General features: G+C 32.6%; 3 protein-coding genes across 11 annotated transcripts in view; all 3 read left to right on the forward strand.

Moving 5' to 3' along the window:
- Nucleotides 1–306: 306 nt before the first annotated feature.
- Nucleotides 307–2,938, forward strand: msrb1b (methionine sulfoxide reductase B1b). The gene is given in 4 exon segments (NM_001105128.4): nucleotides 307–479; nucleotides 696–838; nucleotides 2,199–2,313; nucleotides 2,404–2,938. Coding segments are annotated over 4 exon segments (333 nt in total). The 5' UTR covers nucleotides 307–424; the 3' UTR covers nucleotides 2,424–2,938.
- A 176-nt stretch (nucleotides 2,939–3,114) lies between these two features.
- Nucleotides 3,115–14,732, forward strand: meiob (meiosis specific with OB-fold). Of its 3 annotated transcripts, none has more exons than XM_087276182.1 (14): nucleotides 3,115–3,949; nucleotides 4,184–4,258; nucleotides 4,760–4,817; nucleotides 4,940–5,071; nucleotides 5,186–5,258; nucleotides 5,342–5,537; nucleotides 5,684–5,784; nucleotides 5,878–5,930; nucleotides 9,055–9,150; nucleotides 9,231–9,329; nucleotides 11,990–12,134; nucleotides 12,504–12,690; nucleotides 14,195–14,281; nucleotides 14,369–14,732. In XM_087276182.1, exons 2-14 carry the CDS (start codon nucleotides 4,193–4,195, stop codon nucleotides 14,474–14,476), a joined length of 1,401 nt encoding a protein of 466 aa, XP_087132308.1. In that variant the 5' UTR covers nucleotides 3,115–3,949; nucleotides 4,184–4,192; the 3' UTR covers nucleotides 14,477–14,732. The 3 variants fall into 3 exon arrangements, with proteins under 3 accessions (XP_087132308.1, XP_087132310.1, XP_087132309.1); XM_087276183.1 differs by having other exon boundaries at nucleotides 3,844–3,957; XM_087276184.1 differs by lacking the exon at nucleotides 9,055–9,150 and having other exon boundaries at nucleotides 3,121–3,949.
- Nucleotides 14,733–14,786: 54 nt separating this feature from the next.
- Nucleotides 14,787–22,420, forward strand: part of mlst8 (MTOR associated protein, LST8 homolog (S. cerevisiae)) — a 28,959-nt gene continuing 21,325 nt past the window's right edge. For all 7 annotated transcript variants that reach the window (XR_015503595.1, XR_015503596.1, XM_087275435.1 and 4 more), the window contains 8 exon segments: nucleotides 14,787–14,895; nucleotides 15,142–15,303; nucleotides 16,124–16,175; nucleotides 16,359–16,521; nucleotides 16,604–16,679; nucleotides 16,760–16,912; nucleotides 18,263–18,387; nucleotides 21,357–21,520. Coding sequence is in view for 5 of the 7 variants with exons in the window: in XM_087275435.1 (XP_087131561.1) it covers nucleotides 15,175–15,303; nucleotides 16,124–16,175; nucleotides 16,359–16,521; nucleotides 16,604–16,679; nucleotides 16,760–16,912; nucleotides 18,263–18,387; nucleotides 21,357–21,520 (862 nt within the window). In the remaining 2 variants the exon portion in view is untranslated.

The raw sequence follows: 22,420 nt of genomic DNA on the forward strand, positions 1-22,420 counted from the left end.
ACAGTAAAGACTAGAAATATGTAATATAGTAACTCAATAGAGAACAAATACTTAGAAAAAGGACATGTTTTTTTAATTGTGGTCTTTAATTTCGAGCCCACTGTAATTTATTACTTTAAAAATGTTGCTCAAAAACATTTAAAGCAACTATAAAAGTTTAATATGAGATTAATTTGACTTAAAAGTGTTTTGAATATATTTAAAATGTATTCAGTTAATCATTTAAAAGACTTAAGCTATCGTAGATGTGATGAATTGTTTGGCTGAGCTGCACTGACACCTACTGGTCTTTCAAGGACAGTTTGTTGAGTAGTTTTGTAAGGGTCACGTGACCGGAAGATTATATCGTCCTTTATTTTCCAGTTTGTATTCATACTCGCTCTGCGCACAAATACGTTGTTTCACTGTAAACCTCTATCAAACTATGTCTTTTTGTTCTTTTTTCGGGAAAGAGTTTTATAAAGATCACTTCAAACCTGGTATGTAGTATTTTTGTATTATTTACTCTACCTGCTTCTTTACCCCCAAGAAGGATTATGATGTAACTGTTTATAACAAATACTTTGCCTGCTAATAATGATTTAATAAATTGTATGATTATTTTTAAAAATGTGTTTGTGTTACAAACTGCTCAGAAAAAAACATAACAAACATATGTATGTGTGTAACATTTAAAGCATGATGTTCCTCTGCAGGTATATATGCTTGTTCCCAATGTGGACATCCGCTGTTTTCAAGTAGATCCAAGTATGAGCATTCCTCCCCCTGGCCTGCCTTCACAGAGACTATTCGAGAGGACAGTGTAACAAAAATGATGGAGACCTTAACAGCCTACAAGGTCAGGCTCAGATTTATAATATTAGATCATATCTGGTAAAAATAATAACATTTACTTGTAAATTTACGTCATGTATGGGATTACATCAAATTTTCTTAACTAAATTAGCTAAAATCATTATAATTCTAAAAGAACAGTGATGTTTTGAACTGAATTAGGGGTAATATGATTACAATTAATTATTCATATTAATCAATATGTATATCAATATCTGTTTCTTTTAAGTTTAAAACCAGATTTCTGCTCCTGAGAATAAGTCGTTGAAATCAGACTGTTAATTGTTCATCTAAAGTACACATTTTCCTGTATACATAGTAATGACAAAACAGTTTTAATTGAGAACTAATATAATTACAAAAACAATTTGTACAAATACAAAAAAATAATTATTAATAGTTATTTAGGATTAATAAAATCCTAAATAAAAGTTTGACATAATATATGTATGTGTACTGTGTATATTCATTATGTATATATAAATGCACACATGCATGCATATATTTGAGAAAATGTTTATTTATATTTAGATATAAAACATATTTGTGTAATACAAATTATATACAAATTAAAATATCTGTGTATCAAAACTGTATAGTTTTATTTCTTTGTATGTGTGTATATCACATATACATAATAAATATACAGTTGAAGTCAGAATTATTAGCCCCTCTTTTAATAATTTTTTTTTATATTTCTCAAATTATGTTTAACAGAGCCAGTGAAATTTTCACACTATGTCGATAATGTTTTTTCTTCCGGAAAAAGTCTTGTTTGTTTTATTTCGGCTAGATTAAAAGTGGTTTTAAATTTTTAAACAGCATTTTAAGGATGAAATTATTAGCCCTTTTAAGCTATTTTTTTTTTTCAAGTCTAAAGAACCAAACATCGTTATACAATAACTTGCCTAATTACCCTAACCTGCCTAGTTCACCTAATTAAGCCTTTAAATGTCTCTAGCTGTATAGAAGTGTCTTGAAAAATATCTAGTCAAATATTATTTACTGTCATCATGGCAAAGATAAAATAAATCAGTTATTAGAAATGAGTTATTAAAACTATTATGTTTAGAAGTGTGTTGAAAAAAAAAGTTCTCTCTGTTAAACAGAAATTGAGGGAAAAAATAAACAGGGGGGCTAATAATTCTGACTTGAACTGTATATAATACACACACATATATTGTTTCAAAACAAACTTTTATTTTGGTTGCAATTAATTTTTGCCTAGCACTATATAATATAGATAATATATTTTTATCCTTACATGAACTAAATATATCATTTTATATCACATTTCCCATCACATTTGTTAAAGATCTTTGTATAATCAGTGCATTGCTACATGTTTATATGTGCACATACAGGTTCTGTGTGGGAAGTGTGGTAATGGCCTTGGCCACGAGTTCCTGAATGATGGGCCGGAGGAGGGCTTATCACGCTTTTGAATATTCAGTCACTCGCTCAAGTTTGTCCCGAAAGGTACGTCAACAACAACAAAATACCATTATCTAATAGCTTTACATACAGACTTAACCACTTAAATTTTTCATTATCATTTTTCCCCATTAGATAAGGTTGATAAACACTAAGCGAGGAGACTGATGAGGCTGCTGTTGCGCACACTGGCACTGGACGTTCAGCTCATGAAGTGGTCATGGAAAAGCCCTGGAAAGAGGGTCCTGTTCACAGATGTTTTATGACCATCCAGGATGCCACAAAGACAAAGAAATCTATTTTTTTTTACTAGTCTATAAGCTAATTATGAACATTAAAAAATTAATGAATGAAATTACCAGTAATAAAACCTGTCTGAAATATTAGAGTTAATATCTGGAGTTAATCTTCATTGTTATTATTATTAATATGAAGAATAACTTTTCAACAATAATGCAGCATGTTGTTAATTTGATTTTAAAAATATTTTAATTGTTTGTTCGGTTGAATTGATCATCCATTGTCTGAATTGTTTGTCAATGAATCCTGCATTAATGCTTTTTTGTTGTGTGTGCACCATAAAGTCATTGTAATTTAAGTTAGGCTAATATTGAATTGAAATTACCTTTTTATTTTTATTTCCACTATTAAAGAATAATTTGTAACAGTTCTCTTTGGTGCCTTTCTTTTAAATGTATATGCAGTGACCTTTTTATTTAACATTGTGTCAAATAACCCATAAAGTTACAATTTAAAAATAAAAAACAGCTTTTTTTTAAGGCAAGTCAGGTTTGATATTGCACCCTATATGATTTTAAATAGTATAAAGTATTAGGCCTTGTTGAAATACTTGAATTTGACCCCTAAATGAGCTCATTTATCCAGTTTTGACTGCATTGCCATTATAGATTTTGAAAATTATAGATAGAAAAAATGCTTTAGGACAAATTAAATTTTTATTTATTCAAGTGGCCATATTCTGACTGAGGAAAGTTGAATTAATTGGCCAGGTTTTTATTTGACCATAGGCTACAGTTTTTATTTTAAAACAAGTTTTATTAGATTCCTTTTTTATTTTAATGATGGATGATAACACGTTTGTGTGTAAAAAAATACTTTTTCATATTATCTCATTTTTAAATGCTAATCTCATAACAATATTCATAAAACTATATTCATTTATAGTTTAAATTTGTAAATAAACATTTTGTGGTAAAATAGTAAAGTTAGCACTTCGACAAAACTAGAGAATTATTTTTGTTGCATCAAAAAAGTGGTTATAATCACTATCCCACAATCCAGCAAAGAGAGTTCTTAAAATGTCACTAAAATGCATAGTTGAATTGCAACTATGCAAAAGGTCTACTTTTTCAGAAAAAAACAAACAAACATGGCCTTTTTCCTGAAAAGTTCTATAAAAAGTTGTTTATATTTATTTAAGAATGTTATTTAAATGTAAATTGCTTCTAAAGTCAATTATGCCAGAAAACTATGTGGGTTAACAAAAAAATAAATAAACAAATAAAACCTGACTCCTTAAAACCGCCAAAAAGACGGCGCGCGCGAAAAACGGTCACAGCGTAGATTATTTCATATCCAGCTAGAGGCTCAGCCGGTCACCTCAGCAGCAGTTTCTGGTTTTGTGAGAAGCGAATGAGACTTGTTATCTCGTTATCTGAAGGTTAACAAGTAAGAATTTCACTGCTTTCTAATGAGATATAGGTTACAGATAAAGTAACATTAACCTTTTTTTACATAAATGTATAGTTTTCTTCAGCGCTTGCTTGTTAGTTTTAAGAGAAATGTAGTAGCTAGCTTGTGATAACGTTAAGCCATTTCCGTTCAGCACGTCTTAATAATATAGCTCCTTGTCTTGTGGTCATTTATTTCTGTTTTTGTGACACTTGTGTTTCAGAGATAAAAAATGACGTACGCTCCAATGGGAAGCTATGTGCCAATTTCTGACCTAAACATAAACATCACACACTCGGTGAGAACCTGCTCTGGCAAATGGCAGAAGACATAAAGTGAATTAAATGGCTTGTTGTGGTGGTATTCTAATTTTAATGAATAATTAGTCAATTGCTTAAAATGTTTAAGTTGCCTCTAGTTTAAATAATTAGTGTACTTATTAGTATAATATACTGTATTTTTCATACACAGCCACTACATTGTTTTGATTATCATATGACTAGTCAGTATATAAACTTGTGACTATAAGTATATAAACGTGTTTATAAGATGCACATGACACGTTTACAAAATATACATATACGGACTTGTTGGAATAAGTAAAACATTCTTAAGTGTTATTTTAGTGCACATATTAGTATAATGTACTGTTATAAATTCACATTTGATTTAATATTGATTAATATTAATTTTTTTTAATTATTGTAAGTCAATAAGTCAACCTCATAATGAAAGGTTACATGTAATAAATATATATATATAGATTCAATTGGTAAAAAAGGCTTTTTTTATTTTCTAGAAGGTGGTGGGGGTGATAATTGGAAAAACTGATTCAAGAGGATTTCCTGACCGGAAAAGTTTGTTACCATAACATTATTCATTTTTTTTCTATTTACCTTTTTTTCTTGTTTGTTTATTTAGATTTTTCACTTTTGTTCAGTTCAGTTTCCCCTTTTAATCTGTTTCAAAATGTGTTTAGATGTTGGGTCTGAAAGATTCACTTTCAGCTTCACCATCAAAGATTCACCAGAACATTTTATCAATGTGTCTGCATGGGGAAATGAGGAATACATTCAAGCACTGAGCTGTCGCTTTCAGATCGGGGATTGTGGTGAGATTGTAAAACAGCTGTTTTAGTTGTCAATTCCAAAAAAAAAACACTTTTAATAATACATAAAGTGTATTTAATTGACACGGTAAGCCAAAATAACGTCTTGTGTTTTAGTTGTAATTGAAAATCCCCTCGTTGTGACCAAGGACTATGAGAAAGAAGAACGGTTTTGCCCTTCAACACCTAGGTAAAAAAATAAAAATGAAAATAGCATCAGATTTAGATACATCATACTCTGTATTTGTGACACATATACCTATTTTATCTCAGTTCCTACAGGTTGTTGCTTACAGAGACTCACTCGAGCATTAGGATATGCTCAGACATAGACACTGAGGCCAGGATTCTGCCGCTATTTCACATACCAATCAAAGACCCAAGAGATTTCTATTCGTTGGGAGACATTACTGCAAATGGACAAAGTCTGGATGGACACGTTATTAACATCCTAGCAGCTGTACAATCGGTTAGATTTCAACCGTTATCACCAGACTTTCTCTATGAGTGTGGGATATTAACACACAAAAAAAGTTAATTTCCCACTAGACTTTATTCCCCATGTAAATTAGGCCTACTACAATTTTATCAACGATTGAGATTTTGTCATCATAGGTTGGAGAGGAGAAATTCTTTACAAAATCTGGTGGCTGCAAAGGACAGAGAATTGAAATAAAACTCTTCGATGACACTGGGAGATCATTTCCTTTTGTTTGGTGAGTAAAATTTGATTCAATTTCATTAAAATGAACAAAAACAGCAGCAATAACATCATTCCCTTAATTTTTTTATTGCTTTTTTTCATATAGTTGGGATAAAGAGAATATTCGTCTGGTGCAAACGCTGACACAAAGAGAAACAGGTGTGATAAAATTTATTTGTCTGTTCTGTTTTTTGCTAACATGATAAAACAATAAGGCAGAGATGCTCATAGAAGGAATGATGGAGAGGGTTGGAGCGCATGCCTTTACCAGAGATCGTCATTTCTAATTTTACGTGACGTTGTTTGTTTGTTTTATTGCTGAGCTACAAAAAGCAAACTGAAATAAAAAAATTTTTATTAGATGTTGCAAATGATCTGATTTCATAAAATGTAGATACTATAGCAAAAACTAGTGGAACTCCATTCTGCTATAAATAAGATTTAAAATAATAAAAAGATTATAATATATTATTCCCAGAAATGGTTTGCGGCTGGAAGGGCATGCGCTGCGTAAAAACGTGCTGGATAAGTTGGCGGTTCATTCCACTGTGGCGACCCCAGATTAATAAAGTGACTAAGCCGAAAAGAAATCGAATGAATAAATGAATACTATATTACTCAATATAAAGCAATGTTTTCTAGTTATTTTTAAATATTATGAAATGAATTAGAAACTTACCCATGGCACCTATATTTACCTTCGGCCCAATCAGGTGTGGTATTTGGCCCTTCATAAGAAAAAGTTTGGGCATCTCTGCAATAAGGATTTACTAAACTACTAATTAACTAACCTGATCAAACAATCATACATACATTTATTACAGTATTCATCCTATGTTACTTAATGAAAATACCATTATTAACTCATAGGAAATTAATTAATGTTACTAAGCACAACTTTGGACCAGTACGCATTTCACTGCACTATTTTCTAATTTCACTATGGGACTATGTATGACTGTGTATATGACAATTAAGTTAGAATTTTGATTTGTGTTAATTACATTAAGGATAATAATAACGAGATTGTTCATTGCCTATATGGCTTAAACATCTGTGCTAGAAACGTGACTGAAAACTATCAATACACATGCTTCGATCCACTCCTCAATAAAAGAATAACACAATGCAGTGGTCCAGCAGATTATAATAAAAATGAATCAGTTAATTATAGTGCTGCACGGTATTGGAAAAACATGACATTGCGATATTTGTTTTTTCTGCTATATATACATTTATATGAATAAAAGTTTATCAGATGGCTTGAATAGCTCTACTTAGAAAGAAATAATTAGCATTGATTGGAATTTTTTTCTAAGGGTGTAAATCATGTATAAAAAAAAAGATAAACAAGCTGCAAGCAAAAATAATTACACCAGAGCAATGCAAAAGACAAATAAACAGTACTTACACAGTACACAAGCAGTATTTAAGTGTAGAAATTAAATAATGAAATGTAAAATAACTGTATAGTTGTACACTGTATAATTTAGTCAAATAAGTTCTCAACAAAATTACAAATCTACTTTTTTGCCTGAATGCTTCAAACATTTTTGAAATGCATTTAAAACACATGTAAATGATAAACTTTCAATCTGTTATGTTTATACTTTGTTATGACTCAACAAATCTCATGTATTCTTAACTGCTGTGCCAACACTGCATATCCTCCACATTGCCATATCAATGCTGTACAGATATATTGTGCAGCTCTTGTTAATTAGTTATTTTTTGACTACACTTTAGTTTTATCTTTTTCTGTCTGCAATAGTGCATGCTGATGTAGTCACTGTTATCTAATGACATCCATGTTTTCCCGTTTTTGTCTTGTCTTAAGCCTGTCTCACGCGGTGCAGTTTTTAATAATCGTATATGATTGTAGCTTGTCAGAGAGCACGCACATGACACTTATGTCACAATGTAAGATCTCAGCACCGAACAGCAATCAAGCTTCGCCAAACACAGACACACGTAAGAAAACCCATCTGGAGTTTGAAGTCATCCATTTGTTACTCCTTCAGTAGCCGGCGTTCTGAAATAATACCGTCCTGCAAACATATACAACCTGTGGCATTCATTTTTCTCACAACATGCCTTAACAAGCAAACCAAGAAAAAAATTGTTTTAAGATTTCCCTGCGGTGGTTTGAAGTTGTCACATGATTGATTAGATTCGTCATTAGATTCAGTGCTCCTTTTGGTTCTTGACTTGACGGTCATCATAGTTGAAGTCAACCACAGATTTTAGTCTTGCAATACAGAGATCTTACAGGATTTCTCAAATTTGTCTCAGATGACCAAAGTTTTGCTGAAATTGCAGTGTGTTCAGGTTTTTTGTTGCCTTGCTTTTGTAGACAAATTTAACACTGCTTTGGAATTATTAATGCATTAGTAAATGTTGAAATTAACATTACTTATGTCATTCCAATCCTCTAAGACATTCATTTATCTTCTGAACACAAATTTAGATATTTTAGATCACAGGTGTCAAACTCAGTTCCAAAAGGGCCGCAGCTCTACACAGTTTTAATTCCAACCCTAATAAAACACCTGATCAAACTAATTGAGTCCTTCAGGCTTGTTTGAAACCTACAGGTAAGTGTGTTGGAGCAGGGTTGGAACTAAACTGTGCAGGGCTTCGGCCCTCCAGGAATTGAGTTTGACACCCGTTTTAGATGAAATATTAAAGGTTTCTCATCCTCTATAGACAGCAATGGTCTAGAGACGTTCAACGTCCAGAAAAGGAACCAAAAACATTCTCAACACATCTCATGTGACTTTAGTGGCTCAACTGTAATCATATTAAGCTCCAAGAACACTTTTGTGTACCAAAAAAAACTATAAAAACATCTTTGGTTGTTGTTTGTTTGACTTGAGTCCTTTCTTCAGATGCATCAGGTCAGACATTTATTATGGCCAATATGACGCTTGCACCCTGACAATGTGATGAAGAATAGGAAATATTGGTAAACAAAGTCATTTTGACATTAATTGTACACAAAAAAAGAGTTTTGGAGTTAAGTATGGTTACAGTCAAACCACTGAAGTCACATGGAATATAATTTCTGTTCTGAAGATAAACGAAGGTCTCATGTGATTGGAAGGAAACAGAACTATTTTAAGGTGAACTAATACTTTAATTATGCTGTAGAAGTATTGTTCATTCTTAGTTCATGTTAGTAAATTAATATTAACTAATGGAACCTTATTGTAAGTTATTATCATTTTTTCAATAGCACTCTGTGATACATATTAATACATTGATTGTATTTATTTTCTCCCAGTGCTGTTCATTGCAGATGCTCGTATCACCTTTGACAGTTTTCGCAAAAGTATGGTGGCAACAGCGATCTCCAAAACAATCATTACCGTCAACCCTGGTAAAGATGTGATATGCTAAAGTAAAGATATTTAATACTTTAACATTAAAATCTTTCATTTTTTTGTTGATTACTTATAGATACAGCAGAGGCAAACCAGCTGTACACATTTGTCAGGGAACTGTTACAATCTGGAGGACTGGATGACCAGGACTTCCTCTCTGGTGATGATGTGCAGTGTAAGTTATTATTGTTCACACTTTACATTAAAATTGCAGTCTTAGTTTTCATGTGATGTCTCACATTTTTCATATAAAGCATTTTAGTTATTGAAATGCTGCAGCAGGGGTTGTATATGGATCACAGGTGCTTAAAACTGTGTTTCTATTGTTTTTTTTTTGTTTGTTTGTTTGCTTTTGGTAGATTATGTAAATATTTGTGGCTTAAAAGTGCAGTAGGTGATCTGCCAAAACGATAACCGCTTGCAGGAATTTCATATATTACTAAGCCACACTTACATGCTATTTCAGAGCGAATATCGAGAGTAGCATGGTGAACAGTATAGGGAGGCTGTCATTGATCATAAATGAACCAATGTGAATATAAAAGCAACTTCAGCCCAATAAAGCAGGTTAGACAGAATAGTGCTGTTTGCTGATGTTTTGGTGTTGAACTAAAAAAAAATCTACATTTTTGACGCTGTTGAAGGTCCCTTATGAAACTGAAAATAGTCAAATCAATCTTTCGCCGGGAGATTTTAGTGGCTGAACAACACGTCTGTGCATATAAGCCATTCATAACACAACACAATCTAACATACAATCTAATAGAACATTGCCTGTCTAACAGAAATACTTCAGCCATGTTGTCGTACTTCATCCAGCGTGCAAAAGTAACTCCAATATTGATTCAGTATTTTCAAAAGTTTCAATTCAGCATTTGATTTCACTGCGTCTGTGATTGTCTCGTGAACGTGCGGCGCTCATGCAGGTGGGCACGCGCGAATGGCGGATCTGCGTGAACAGATGTGCAGAAGTCTGAATCTACATTTGCTGACAGACAGTTTGAGCTACTTATCGGAATTATGGGAGGTGTTGGCCCGACAATATTTAATTGGATGAACATTGTTTAGTTTTATGCCTTACCAAGAATATAAAAATACATATAAATACATTTAGATCATTTACTGTAATGATTACTATTGGACTGTGAAGAGACTTTTAACCAGCACAACAAAAAATGTTTCTGAAGACAATCACCTACTGCACCTTTAAAAAGTTATCTTGACAGATCTGTACTGCAGTTCTGTTAATGTTTCGCCATACAGTTTGTTAACAAACAATGTTAACAATGTTGACTCACTATCAACTATACATTTGTTAGAGTATTAACTCTTTTACCCTTCAAAGTCAAGGGCCGTGGGAAACTTCGGTGTGTTTATAAAATGTTTGTGGCCTTTGAGAGCATATGATATTATTACATTCACAGTCAATGCAAACTAGGTTGCATGAATGATGTAAAAGGCACACATTTAACACTGTTAAGGAGTAATAACGGTTAAACAGTCTTACAGATATAACCGGTCTTTTGAAGGCAGCCATAATGCTGAAGTAGCCCTCAGTGAAAATAAGTTTGACACCCCTGCTTTAACAAGGACTGTAACATTGACTGTTTTTGCAGGTTTTATCAATAAAACTGAAAAGTTGCTTAAAGTGAAAAAGAAACAGCTGAATTTTATTTTTTTAATTAAAATAAAATCAAAGTTAATGTTAACTTTAAAGTTAAAGTTATTATATATGTAGCTATTCGTGATAGCAGAGGTCCATTTGAAAATAACTAATATAATTAAATTATAATTACTAATCAACAACTAATCAGTTGTAATTTGCAATTAATATGAATTTAGATAAATAAACAGGCAATTCTATAATCACTGCTATATTTGGTACCTAAATGCTTTTGTTTGTTTCAGTTTTTGTCAAATGGTTATATTTTCAGTTATCTTAATAATTTGTCACTTATTGTCATTGATCACAAGATGTTATAGTTTATAACAATATGTAGTGCAAAAAAAGTTTGTTACATAGCTGAGAATCACGATTTCTTCTTGTCTAAATTAGTCAATGTATTTTTCCACCATACTGTAATTAAAATATTGAAATAATTAAAATAATGAAATATACTTTACTTTAGTAATATTCAATTTATTGGTCACACTATAAAATAAGGTTTCATTAGTTTATATGAACTATTAATGAACCATACTTGTGCAGCATACATTAATCATTGTTTAACATTTACTAATGCCTTATTAAAATCCTAATTTAGCCTCGTTCACATTAGTTAATGCACTGAGTTAACAAACTAACGAAGAAAACATGTATTTTCATTAACTAATATGAACAAATACTGTAATAAATGTTTTGTTCATTGTTTGTTCATGTTAGAAAATGCATTAACTAACATTAACAACTACAACCTTATTGTAAAGTGCCACTGATTTACTATTATTTACAAAAGGGTGTCCTACATAGTCAGTTTTTTTTAATTCTACAACATAGCAAAACTAGTTATTCAAAGTAAAATTGATCCTGTAAAAATAGCATACTGGAAGTGATGTTTCCCCTCACTATTTTGATCTGAAAAGGACTGAAAATTATGTTGTAAAATGTCAAAAGTGTCACCACAAGAGCAAAAGGAAAAAAACAACTTAATACTAGGTTGTGTACTCTGTTTTTTAACAATGATTTAATTAGTATTTCAGTTTTTGGCTAATGGGTTTAAAGTAGTAAATTACATTACCATCAAACAAACTTTTACCATGAAAACTGCATTATAAAAAACAAATGAATGCAAAATGTATCTGCAGCATTTTATCCTTAAATTTCTTTCCCCTCAGTGGATTCCATTAGAGACGTCATGACAGTAAGCCAACTTAAAACCAGAAGTCAAGAAAATGCAGATGCCATTCATTGCATCATATATGGATTCATCACCTGTTTTGATCTGGGTTCCTCTCCCTCCAAAATAATAACCAAGAGATGGTGAGATTGCAACGCTTACAGTTTTCCGAGATACAAATTCTCATGTCACAATATTAGTCATCATATATCCTGATAAATATAGTAGTCAACATTTAAAATGCATATAAAACATTTCAGAAAGTTCTTTGTAAATTGAATGAACTTTTACAAACTTTATTGATCCACTTCAAATGCTGCCTACTGTATATCACAATATACAGTATATGTGTTTTAATATAAATTCAATTAATTATTAGTATGTATGTATTGACCGTGCCACATTACAAATTAAATGAAATAATATATTTTTATTATCCATACAATATTTATATATTCTTATATTGCACAGCCCTAGCTTATTTTGCTTTTAATGTATAATTTCTCCACTAGTGCCAGATGCAAATTTCGAATCAATGAGGAGAGTTGGACGTGTTCCAGTGACATTTGTCCAAATCAAGGACAAGAGCTCCAGGCTAATGAATGCTTTGATGTGCTGGTGGACATCAGTGACCACACTGGCACTTTGCAGTCATGCAACCTGGTGGGCACAGTGGCTGAGAAAACTCTGGGCTGTAAAGTGAGCAAATCTAATGCTTATATTAATGCTGGTGAAGAAACAAAGCATTCAAATGTCATAATACATTTAAAATCTGTATACTAAACTTGCATTCTGGGTCTAATTGGTCTTAAAGATTATGTTTTAAAAAATATTTTTCAGCCTATTTGCTCCATACCTCATCTCATTAATGAGTGAATGTAGAATTGAGTGTTACTGATTTTATCTTATTACTCTTTAATGCTTTTTTAATTGTTAATCAAAATATAAAATAATTCGATCTTTGAAAATTTCGAATTGCACAAGAACTACACCAAATCCTATTTGATTATGCCATTGTAGGAAATTTATAGTAAATAAAAGAAAATAGTCTTACATAAGAAATATAAGAATATAGATTCTCGCTAGTTCAAGACCCGGCTAAGCCAGTTGGCATTTGTGTGTAGAGCTTGCATGTTCTCCCCATGTTGCTGTGGGTTTTCTCCAGGTGCTCTGGTTTCCCCCACAGTCTGAATACATGCGCTTTAGGTGAATTGAATAAACTAAACTGTCCGTAGTGTATGTGTGTGAATGTGAGAGTGTATATTTGTTTTAAGCATCCGCTGCGTAAAACAAATGCTGGATAAGTTAGCAGTTCATTCCGCTGTGGCGACCCTGATTAATAAAGGGACTAAGCCAAAAGAAAATGAATAAATTAATGATTTAAAAAAAAAACTGTCAAATTAAACGTACTTATTGATTTACCACAAAACAACATTACTCTAAAAAGTTTTCAAACAAATAAACTAATTTTATTTACATGAAGTTTCAGATTAAGATAGATAGTTTTACAAATACTTTTGGCGCATACTCTTTCTCCATTCATACCCAGGTCCAAAATTGTCCAAATATAAAACTTACAATTAAAAAATACATCTTTTAACTGTAAAGTCATTGTAAAATTATATAGGCCTTACAAAAATAAATTGCTTATTTTTGTGGTTTTAAAGTTCTGTAAAGTTTCATTACTAAAAACATTTTTAGAAAATGTTAGGTGATAGGAATATCTTGAAGAACAAACAAAAAAAGAACTGAATGCATTTTGAGGGTTAAACCACCTAACTTTTTCATTTATTCATTCATTTATTCATTCATTAGTCCCTTTACTCACCAGGGAACGCCACAGCAGAATAAACCACCAACTTATCCAGCACATGTGTTACACAGCGGATGCCCTTTTAGCTGCAACCCTATATTGGGAAACATCCATGCACACTCATTTACACACATACACTGTCCAATTTAGTTTATTGAGTTCACCTACTGTATAGCGCATATGTTTGGACACACATGCCAACAAGGGGAGAACATGCAAACTCCACTCAGAAATATCATCTGATTTAGCCAGAACTCGAACCAGTGACCTTCTGGTTGTGTGCTAACCACTGAGCCACCGTGTCACCAATGGCCTAACTGTCTCTAATAATACTTAATAGATATATAAAGACTGTTAGTATTGTGCAGTAAAGTAATATCATCTTGACAGACAGAAGAGTTTTTGTGCCTGTCGGAGTATCAGCGGACAAGCCTGCAGTGGAAGTTTCTTCTGGAGCGATGCAAAATATATCTGAAGGTTTTACATGTTTGTCACAAGTTTTTTTTTTTTTTTTTGGAATGTTGATCATGTAAGGATGTAATTCACCATTTTTTTTAATCGCAGGTTCTTCCATCTCCCAGAAGGAGAAGTGGAATGAAGGCAGACATCTTGTCATGCGGACTCGCTGACCCCGTTGAAGTGAAGCAAAACCTTCCCTCATTTGTGGTTTGATGTTTTGCATCAGCAACCAAACAACACAAAACAGTTCCTCATATGAGAGCAAATCGATTGTAAACGTGCAGAATTGATTGATTCATTCAATTTAAATGCAGATTATTGAGTAATAGTTTTCACATTTGGTTCCATTGTCCTCCTTTACCTTACACTGTTTTTGTTGTATATTTAAATTAATTAACTTAATTTATTTATATTTATTTTGGTACAGTTAAACTGATGTAACCAATTAAATAAATATTAAAAAAGAAAATTTTTCTGAACTGCGGAACTCTTGATTAAAGAATTGTTTCAGGGGGACGGTTTTGGAAGAAGCACCGCTTGGTTTGACATACATGTAAATAATGTCGTTTTCGCTTTTAAGATTATAGATTTACATATACCTAACTGGGGTTTAGCGCTTTCGTCTCGCTCAGGTAAGATTTACTGTACGTTATTTTTAAAATCATGTGTCTCAATGTTTATTTTAGACAATTTTTTCACGCTGAAAATTAATGTATAACTATGACAAGTGTTTAACGTCATTTATTTCTGTGCAACCACAGTTTAATCGTGCTGCAAAAATATAAATAAGCTATAGAAACTTCTATGTTAAAAGGTATTGATGTACATTTATACAATTTTGAACAAGCAGAGCTAAAACTAGGCATTCTTTCGCGTAGGTATCTTTAGGTCAGGACTGAGCAGAGCTGATCATGAATGTGAATCAAGGCACCGTCGGAAGTGACCCGGTGATTCTCGCCACCGCTGGTTATGACCACACCGTCAGATTCTGGCAGGCCCACAGCGGGATCTGTACGAGAACTGTCCAGCACCAGGACTCTGTATCCTTCACCCAACAGATGCCCAGTCATTACCAAGCTTAAAGTCTTCTTTATTGTTACCTCTTCAAAAAAAAAAAAAAAAAAACTTTTAAGTGTTTTGTTTTTGCGTAGGCTTGTTTTTACAGTACTGTAAAAATACTCAAATGTCTGTCAGTATTTTCAAATAGTAATATTTGATTTACCAGTCATACTAGTGACAATTTCACATCTGTCAAGCCGATAATGGAGAGATATCACATCCATAGGGAAGCGTTTTTCCTCATGAATGCAAAAATGTAAAAACAAATAAAATAAAATCAATGATTTTTGTTCCATATTGAGTCAACTCTTATCCTTTTGATTTATTTCTTTTGAGGTGTGTGTGGGTTCTCTTTCTCAGAATTTCTTCAAAATGTGTTGTATACTGTAAACTCGCTAACTTTTTTGTTCACATCCATAACACGTTTATTTTTCCCATTTAAAATCTAAATAGTGTTTACAGATTGATATTGTTCTGATCCCATAACTCCCATGGTTAGTTGTTTTGGAAAATATGTTATATGTTTCAATATAATCTTAACTTTTTATGTTTTGAGTTTTTACTGCAAATGTCACATCCTTAACGCTGGAATTGCTCATGTGTACTATAATAAGTACTAGATGGCAATGTATGTAAAATAGCTCAGTGGAGATGAAGTACAGTATGCACACTATGCTATTGCTTTAAAGACTTTTATTTGGACTGTACATGCTAAAGTGTCTCCTTGGACACATTTTGTCTGGAAGAAATGTGTAAGTTTATTCAAGTGCAAAAAAAAAGATGCTTAACTGAAAACACCAGCAAGTCAATTCTCTTGAAGTAACACCTGATAGGAGCATGATTGCTGCTGCTGGTAAGTTCTGCACAATCATTACTTAAAATCAACGATTTTCATATGAATATTTGTATTGTTTATCCTCCAGTTTTATTATAAAACACTTTTTGACTGTTACTTTTAAAAGGTTCTATAGGACTACATCTTTTTCGTAATCATTAAACCTTTTATTTTTTATTCCTATACCTTATTTAATTTCAGGTTATCAACACATTCGCATGTATGACTTAAATTCAAATAATCCAAACCCTGTGATCAATTACGATGGAGTCAGCAAGAACATCACGTCTGTGGGCTTTCATGAGGATGGTCGGTGGATGTACACGGGTGGAGAAGACTGCATGGCTCGCATCTGGGACCTGAGGTACTGAGTCCTGTTTGCTTAACGAAAATAGATTAAATAGTTCATGCAGTAGATGTTTTTCTCAAGTACTGTTTCCATTCAGGTCCCGAAATCTTCAGTGCCAAAGAATATTTCAAGTCAATGCACCTATTAATTGCGTGTGTCTTCATCCCAATCAGGTCAGTTAAAACATTTCATTACTTTTTTTAAATTCTCATAAGGAAACAAATCACATTTTCTTTAAATGTTCCTGTTTTAGGCCGAACTAATCGTTGGGGACCAAAGTGGTGTTATCCATATCTGGGATTTGAAAACTGACCACAATGAACAACTCATCCCAGAGCCAGACGTCTCCGTCAATTCAGTCCATATCGATCCTGATGCCAGTTATATGGCTGCAGTCAACAGCTCGGTCAGTAAACCGTCAATATGGCACTCTGCTAATGAAGCTGTGTTCTTGTGGATTGCAGGTAATAAGGGGGTATTCACCTCAAAAGTGAAAATCGTCATTTACTTGCATGGTTTTCAAAACTTACAATACATGTGTTCATTTTAGAAAAACAAATTAATGTGTATTTAAATAAAATCTTAAGGATTTCTCTCCTTCTACCTAAAGTCTGTTACACTTTAAAATATTAAAGAGATGTAAAACAAATCCATATAAATCAAGTGGTTTAAGACTTTTGAAAACACACAGTTGATTTATATGATGAAAAGATTGAATTTAGGCTTTCTTATACATGCAAACATTGATCAGAAAATATAAACAGAAGCTCAACCTCACCAGATGTCTGTGCTTCTTATGTGAACTGGATTTGATTATGGATGATTTGACATAATCCCAGTGAGTGTTGTTCTTCAAAAGTCATCCAGGAACTTTTTTTTTTATATAATTACAGGTCTGGTAGCTCAAACATGCTTGAGAGCAGGATTACTTCATGTAAACAGGATTAGATTGAGTCAGGTGAAGGTGATACTGATAGTATGTACCAACTGCTGATACTTTCAGCATGCGCCCAAATAATCTGAATTAAAAGAAAAGAATCATTTCAAACTCTTATGTAATCTACACTCCATAATTAAAGTACAAAATCTGCTGATAGCTTTCTAGAGGTTCAAATAAAACATTTTTGTACTTTGTGATTGGAATATACTTTTTAAGTAGTAATACACTATATATTTTTAAGATACCAACAAGGACCTTTAAGATACAAACGCATACTTTGAAATGGTTCTGTCCCAGTTTTGTACAAATTCTGAGAGTGTATGATAAAAGATATGGCAGATAATATATACATATATAAATAATAATTGTATAGTTTATAGAATCATGTAGATGTTGAGAGCTAATATGTGCCTTATGAAGAAACTTGAATACTTTTAAAGAAAATGACCTCCAAAAGTAAAACCAAATAAATAGCTAAATCTTTGACACTTGAAAGTTTAAAGCCTGCACAAACAGCCTGCAACAAACGTGGGAAGTTCTTGCATATTATATTGAACAAACCGTTAAATTCATTATGAATTTTGTAGTTTTGCTCAAATGGCTCATAAATGACGATTATTCAGATGAAGGCATTAGCCAGTCAATCAGCAAGTCTTTTACTGCATTGCTAATCATGATTTCAAGGATCAAGAGATCTGTCCTTACAGCAAACACAAGAACACAGTGGTTCTTGCAGATGTTCAGGCATGCCATGTGACATGATCAATTTGAATGTTGTAAACATTCTTCATATTTGGTTAATTTTTCTTTTTGTAGGGCAACTGTTATGTGTGGAATTTGGCTGGAGGAATGGGGGATGAAGTGACGCAACTCATACCCAAGACAAAGATCCCAGCTCACAAACGCTACTCATTACGCTGCAAATTCAGCCCAGACTCCACGTAAGTGTCTTGCAATATTAGAAGGACAATAAGAGAACTGTAAAAAAGGAACAGAAATGCCTTCATTTATTTCATACTGTTCTCCAAGTTTACTGTTGTACATCAAAAAACACCATCATTAATTTTTCGGTGTTGTTTTGACCTCTCTCATTAGAAGGAAATTGTATTGCATGTTTGGCTAATAGTTAGCAAATTTTTAGATTTGCAAACTATTTGGCAAACACACAATACAAGGAAAAACAATTCTGTCTGTGAGTTCACCGTTACACACTTTTAAATGGCCCTGATGTAGACAAAGTTATGCCAATTGTGTGCTAGTTTAAAGATCCGAGCTTATATTGAGGCTAATACGCACAAACATTGGATGACCGTTCACATATTGCATATTTTCCACACGCAAGTTCATTTTCCAATGGAGACGTGCGCTTTTTAGGAGTGGTGTGCGCATGGCTTGTAGAGCGGACCGACGCACTCGCACTCTTATGTTAGATGAATGATTACAAATTGTTCAAATGATCATGTATGTATGACTGCAGATAATAACAACAGTTCATTTAAATTCTTAGCTAATATATAGCTTAAAATTAAAATTAGACAAATATTTTTATTTATTTATTCTTATTTTTTTATATTTATTCATAGTTCTGTCATTTATTTTTATTGTAAAATTATGACTCATGTTTAAATCATTTTCATTCATTTTCATTTATTTCAAATTCATTTATTTTTAAGTTCAAAGAGAGAAATGGACTAATATTTATTTTTGTTTATTATTAGTTTATTAGTATTAGTTTATTATTAACAATATTTTGTGCTGTATTTGATTACTGAGCAGGAAACAACATTTTAAAATATAAGCAGTTTTCTTGTGATTTTCTAAACTAGTGGTGTTTTGAATGTAATAAATGCACAATAATGGTAATAATTGTGAAACCATGATAATTCTTCAGACTATATCGTACAACCAAAATCATTGCATTTCTAATTGATTTTGTTGTGCTTTGAAATACAACATTTAAATACACATTGTACAATCCTGTGATATTATGTAGTTTTAAAATACAACATTTTAATTTTTTGGTGTAAAAAAAAAAAAAAAGCCAACGTGGGTGTCTCAAGGAGCAAAATTACAGCATGTGGGCTCTTATATTGCAGTTGTGTCATCACTTATATTGCAAGTCATGTCTCTCCGGACCCTCATTTCGGATGCATTTCATGAACTGGCCCCCATTACAAACTCATTAAATAGCCCTGGCCTACATCCTTCATGTTAAATAATCAGTACATATGAAACTATATGTAATAACTGACAGTTGAATTACTGTTAAATCCAATATTGTCTAGACCAGGGATTTTCAACCATTTAGAACATGCCCCTCCCAAGTTTGTCCAATTTCACAACCCTGACATTGGGGTTGAGTCAAACATTGAGTACGTTTACATGGACACTAATACTTAATTATGATTAAGACAATACTCCAATTAAGAGTCTACCATGTAAACTGCGATTTTTTTTTTTTTTTTTTGTTTTTGTTTTTTTTGATTACCTTAATTTGACTAAAATCATAATTGAACTAAACAGAAATGGATTTAAGACATGTGGAGTATGCATATATTAGTGAAATTATTGACGTAAACACCGCAATCAAACTTATTACCGTCATGTAGGACTTTTCGCTGCATTTTGTGACATTATCCACACACACGCCTCAGTAAAGGACTGCAGACACACACCGTGAAATAAGGAAGTTTTTTTCTTTCCATCTGGCGTGCGGTATTATATTCCGTTAAAACAACGCTCTTCCAGTCCTTACTCCATACTCTTTTCTAATACACCAGTTTGTCACGGCGCATGAATGTACTGTTCATGAGTGAAAGTGAAACTGCCAAACTGCAGTTAAAGTTGAAAAATTTTAGATGAAACACCTAAAATTGCATAAAACTCTGCAAGAAACATGGATAGCCTGGTGATGTAACATTCAAAAAGCACTTTATGTAAAAATCTTAATTATATTATTGTCTTATTTAGATTAAGGCAAATAACTATTACTGATGTCCATGTAAACTTAGTCAGAAGTGTCTTCAAAGTAAGTAAAAAAATCCACTTAGGCACTTTTAATTACCGTCATTCATTTTAAGTAGCACACGGCCCTTTTTATTGTATAGACTATTTCAAGGTGATGATGTCATTGGCCCTAAAACGTTTCCTGTTTGTTTTTAAACTATTTCATAAGACAATTCAATCATATCTTAATGTTAAAACGCCTTTCATAACATTACTAATCAATTTGTGAACCATTTCGGATTATCTGAAGCTATGAAAATTCAAATATATATATGTAGCAGGGAATATGTTAGGACCATTGTTATTGTTTACATCCATCTAAATATTGTATATATATTTTATTTGAACACATTAACTCTACAGGTGCCTGATAGTTAGCGGTGGAACTAACGTTAATCAGATTCACTCTAGTGAATGCATACAAATTGTCATCATAATGTACTCGAGTGCACGCCTCAAATTCCCGCGCCCCCCTTTATAGGTGCTGGTTCCCCACAGGTCAAAAACCACCGATCTACACAGCATAATTTAACAATCTCTCTAAAAATCCAGAAAACCAATTCTTGATAAAATGAATGGAACAAAGTTTTTACTGACATGGTGTGGAACTTAGATAGACTCTGCTAATGATGAGATCAGAAGGGAGACAATGCAAAAACTGGATTTTTCCCCAAAAACAAAATTTGTGGTTTTGTTATAGATCTGTGTCTGCATGTCACATTATTACGTTATAAAATGGCTCCAACCTGTCATTTGGGCACATTGGTTGGCTTTAATATAAGTTTTCTTATATTTTCCTAGTACAGCATCCTCTTAAATACTTCACAGTGCTTGCAGTTTTGTTAAGAAAAACTCTATATAATAAAAAATAAATCAATGCAGAAATGTTTCCACTTTGTACTAGATTGCTGGCCACATGCTCTGCTGACCAGACCTGTAAAATTTGGAGAACCTCAAACTTCTCACTGATGACAGAGTTGAGCATTAAGAGTAACAACCCAGGAGAGACGTCGCGAGGCTGGATGTGGGATTGTGCCTTTTCTGGAGATTCACAGTACATTGTCACAGGTGAGCACAGGGATCTCAGTGGTTCAAATGTGAGTTGATTGACCATGTTTTCTCATCCGGTGCAGGATTTGATCTCACTTTACATTAGTTGTAATTGGGTTATTTTTGTGAGGAATAGGAGTTATTTTAGGATCAGGTTTCATAGTGCTGGTTATATTAACTATTTATTGGGTGAAGAATCATAAATGGTAACTTCATTGACTACAATATATATTTTATTGAAAATTCTTATAATAGTATTTCAGCCAGGGATTAAGGGTTATTGTTTTATGTAGACAGTAAGTGCAGTGTTTGTTATAATAACACATAAAAACCCACCCAAAAGAATTTCAACTACAGTTTATTTATATAAGACAAATGCTTCCATCACATATTCCTATACAGAATATTCACCTTATTCTGCAATGCAGATGTAAATTCTTTCCTGCAGTTGTTTTGGGACTTCCAATTTCTTTCTTGTGGGGAAATGAGTTGGAATGACAAATGGTAGTAAATGGTCAAACTGTTTTCTATTGTGTTTATAGCAATGCAAGAAAATAAAAATGATATAAAATAACAAAATCAAGCTGCATATTACGTTAAAAATCAATGGAGGTAAATGGGACCAGAAGTCTTGAGGCAATTATGTTTTAATGGCTACACACGCTCTTACGTGAAAGAATAAGGTCAATACTGATGGATCAAAATCAGTAGACCGTAAATTGTTTTCATATAATCAACCAAAATTTCACTTCCCATGTACAGCTTAATTTTCTTTACAACAGAAGCAAACATTATCATCTTAGCTTGACTACATATTCTGTGGAACTGCATTTTTTTATTGTACCTTTTTTTTTATGTAATCCAGCACTTATGATATGAACTTTTTACAAAGTCCTGTAAATAGGAACTACCCTGTGA

The sequence above is a fragment of the Danio rerio genome, chromosome 12 (genome assembly GCF_052040795.2).
Source record: "Danio rerio strain M-AB ecotype USA chromosome 12, GRCz13ab, whole genome shotgun sequence".
NCBI classification, from domain to species: domain Eukaryota; kingdom Metazoa; phylum Chordata; class Actinopteri; order Cypriniformes; family Danionidae; genus Danio; species Danio rerio.

Bases quoted from the DNA above. Each gene is read 5' to 3' on its own strand.
- meiob (XM_087276182.1), top strand. From the start codon at position 4,193: ATGACGTACGCTCCAATGGGAAGCTATGTGCCAATTTCTGACCTAAAC. The intron at 9,151-9,230 runs GTAAAGATGTGA...GATTACTTATAG, and splicing joins AATCATTACCGTCAACCCTG to ATACAGCAGAGGCAAACCAG. The intron at 9,330-11,989 runs GTAAGTTATTAT...CTTTCCCCTCAG, and splicing joins CTCTGGTGATGATGTGCAGT to TGGATTCCATTAGAGACGTC.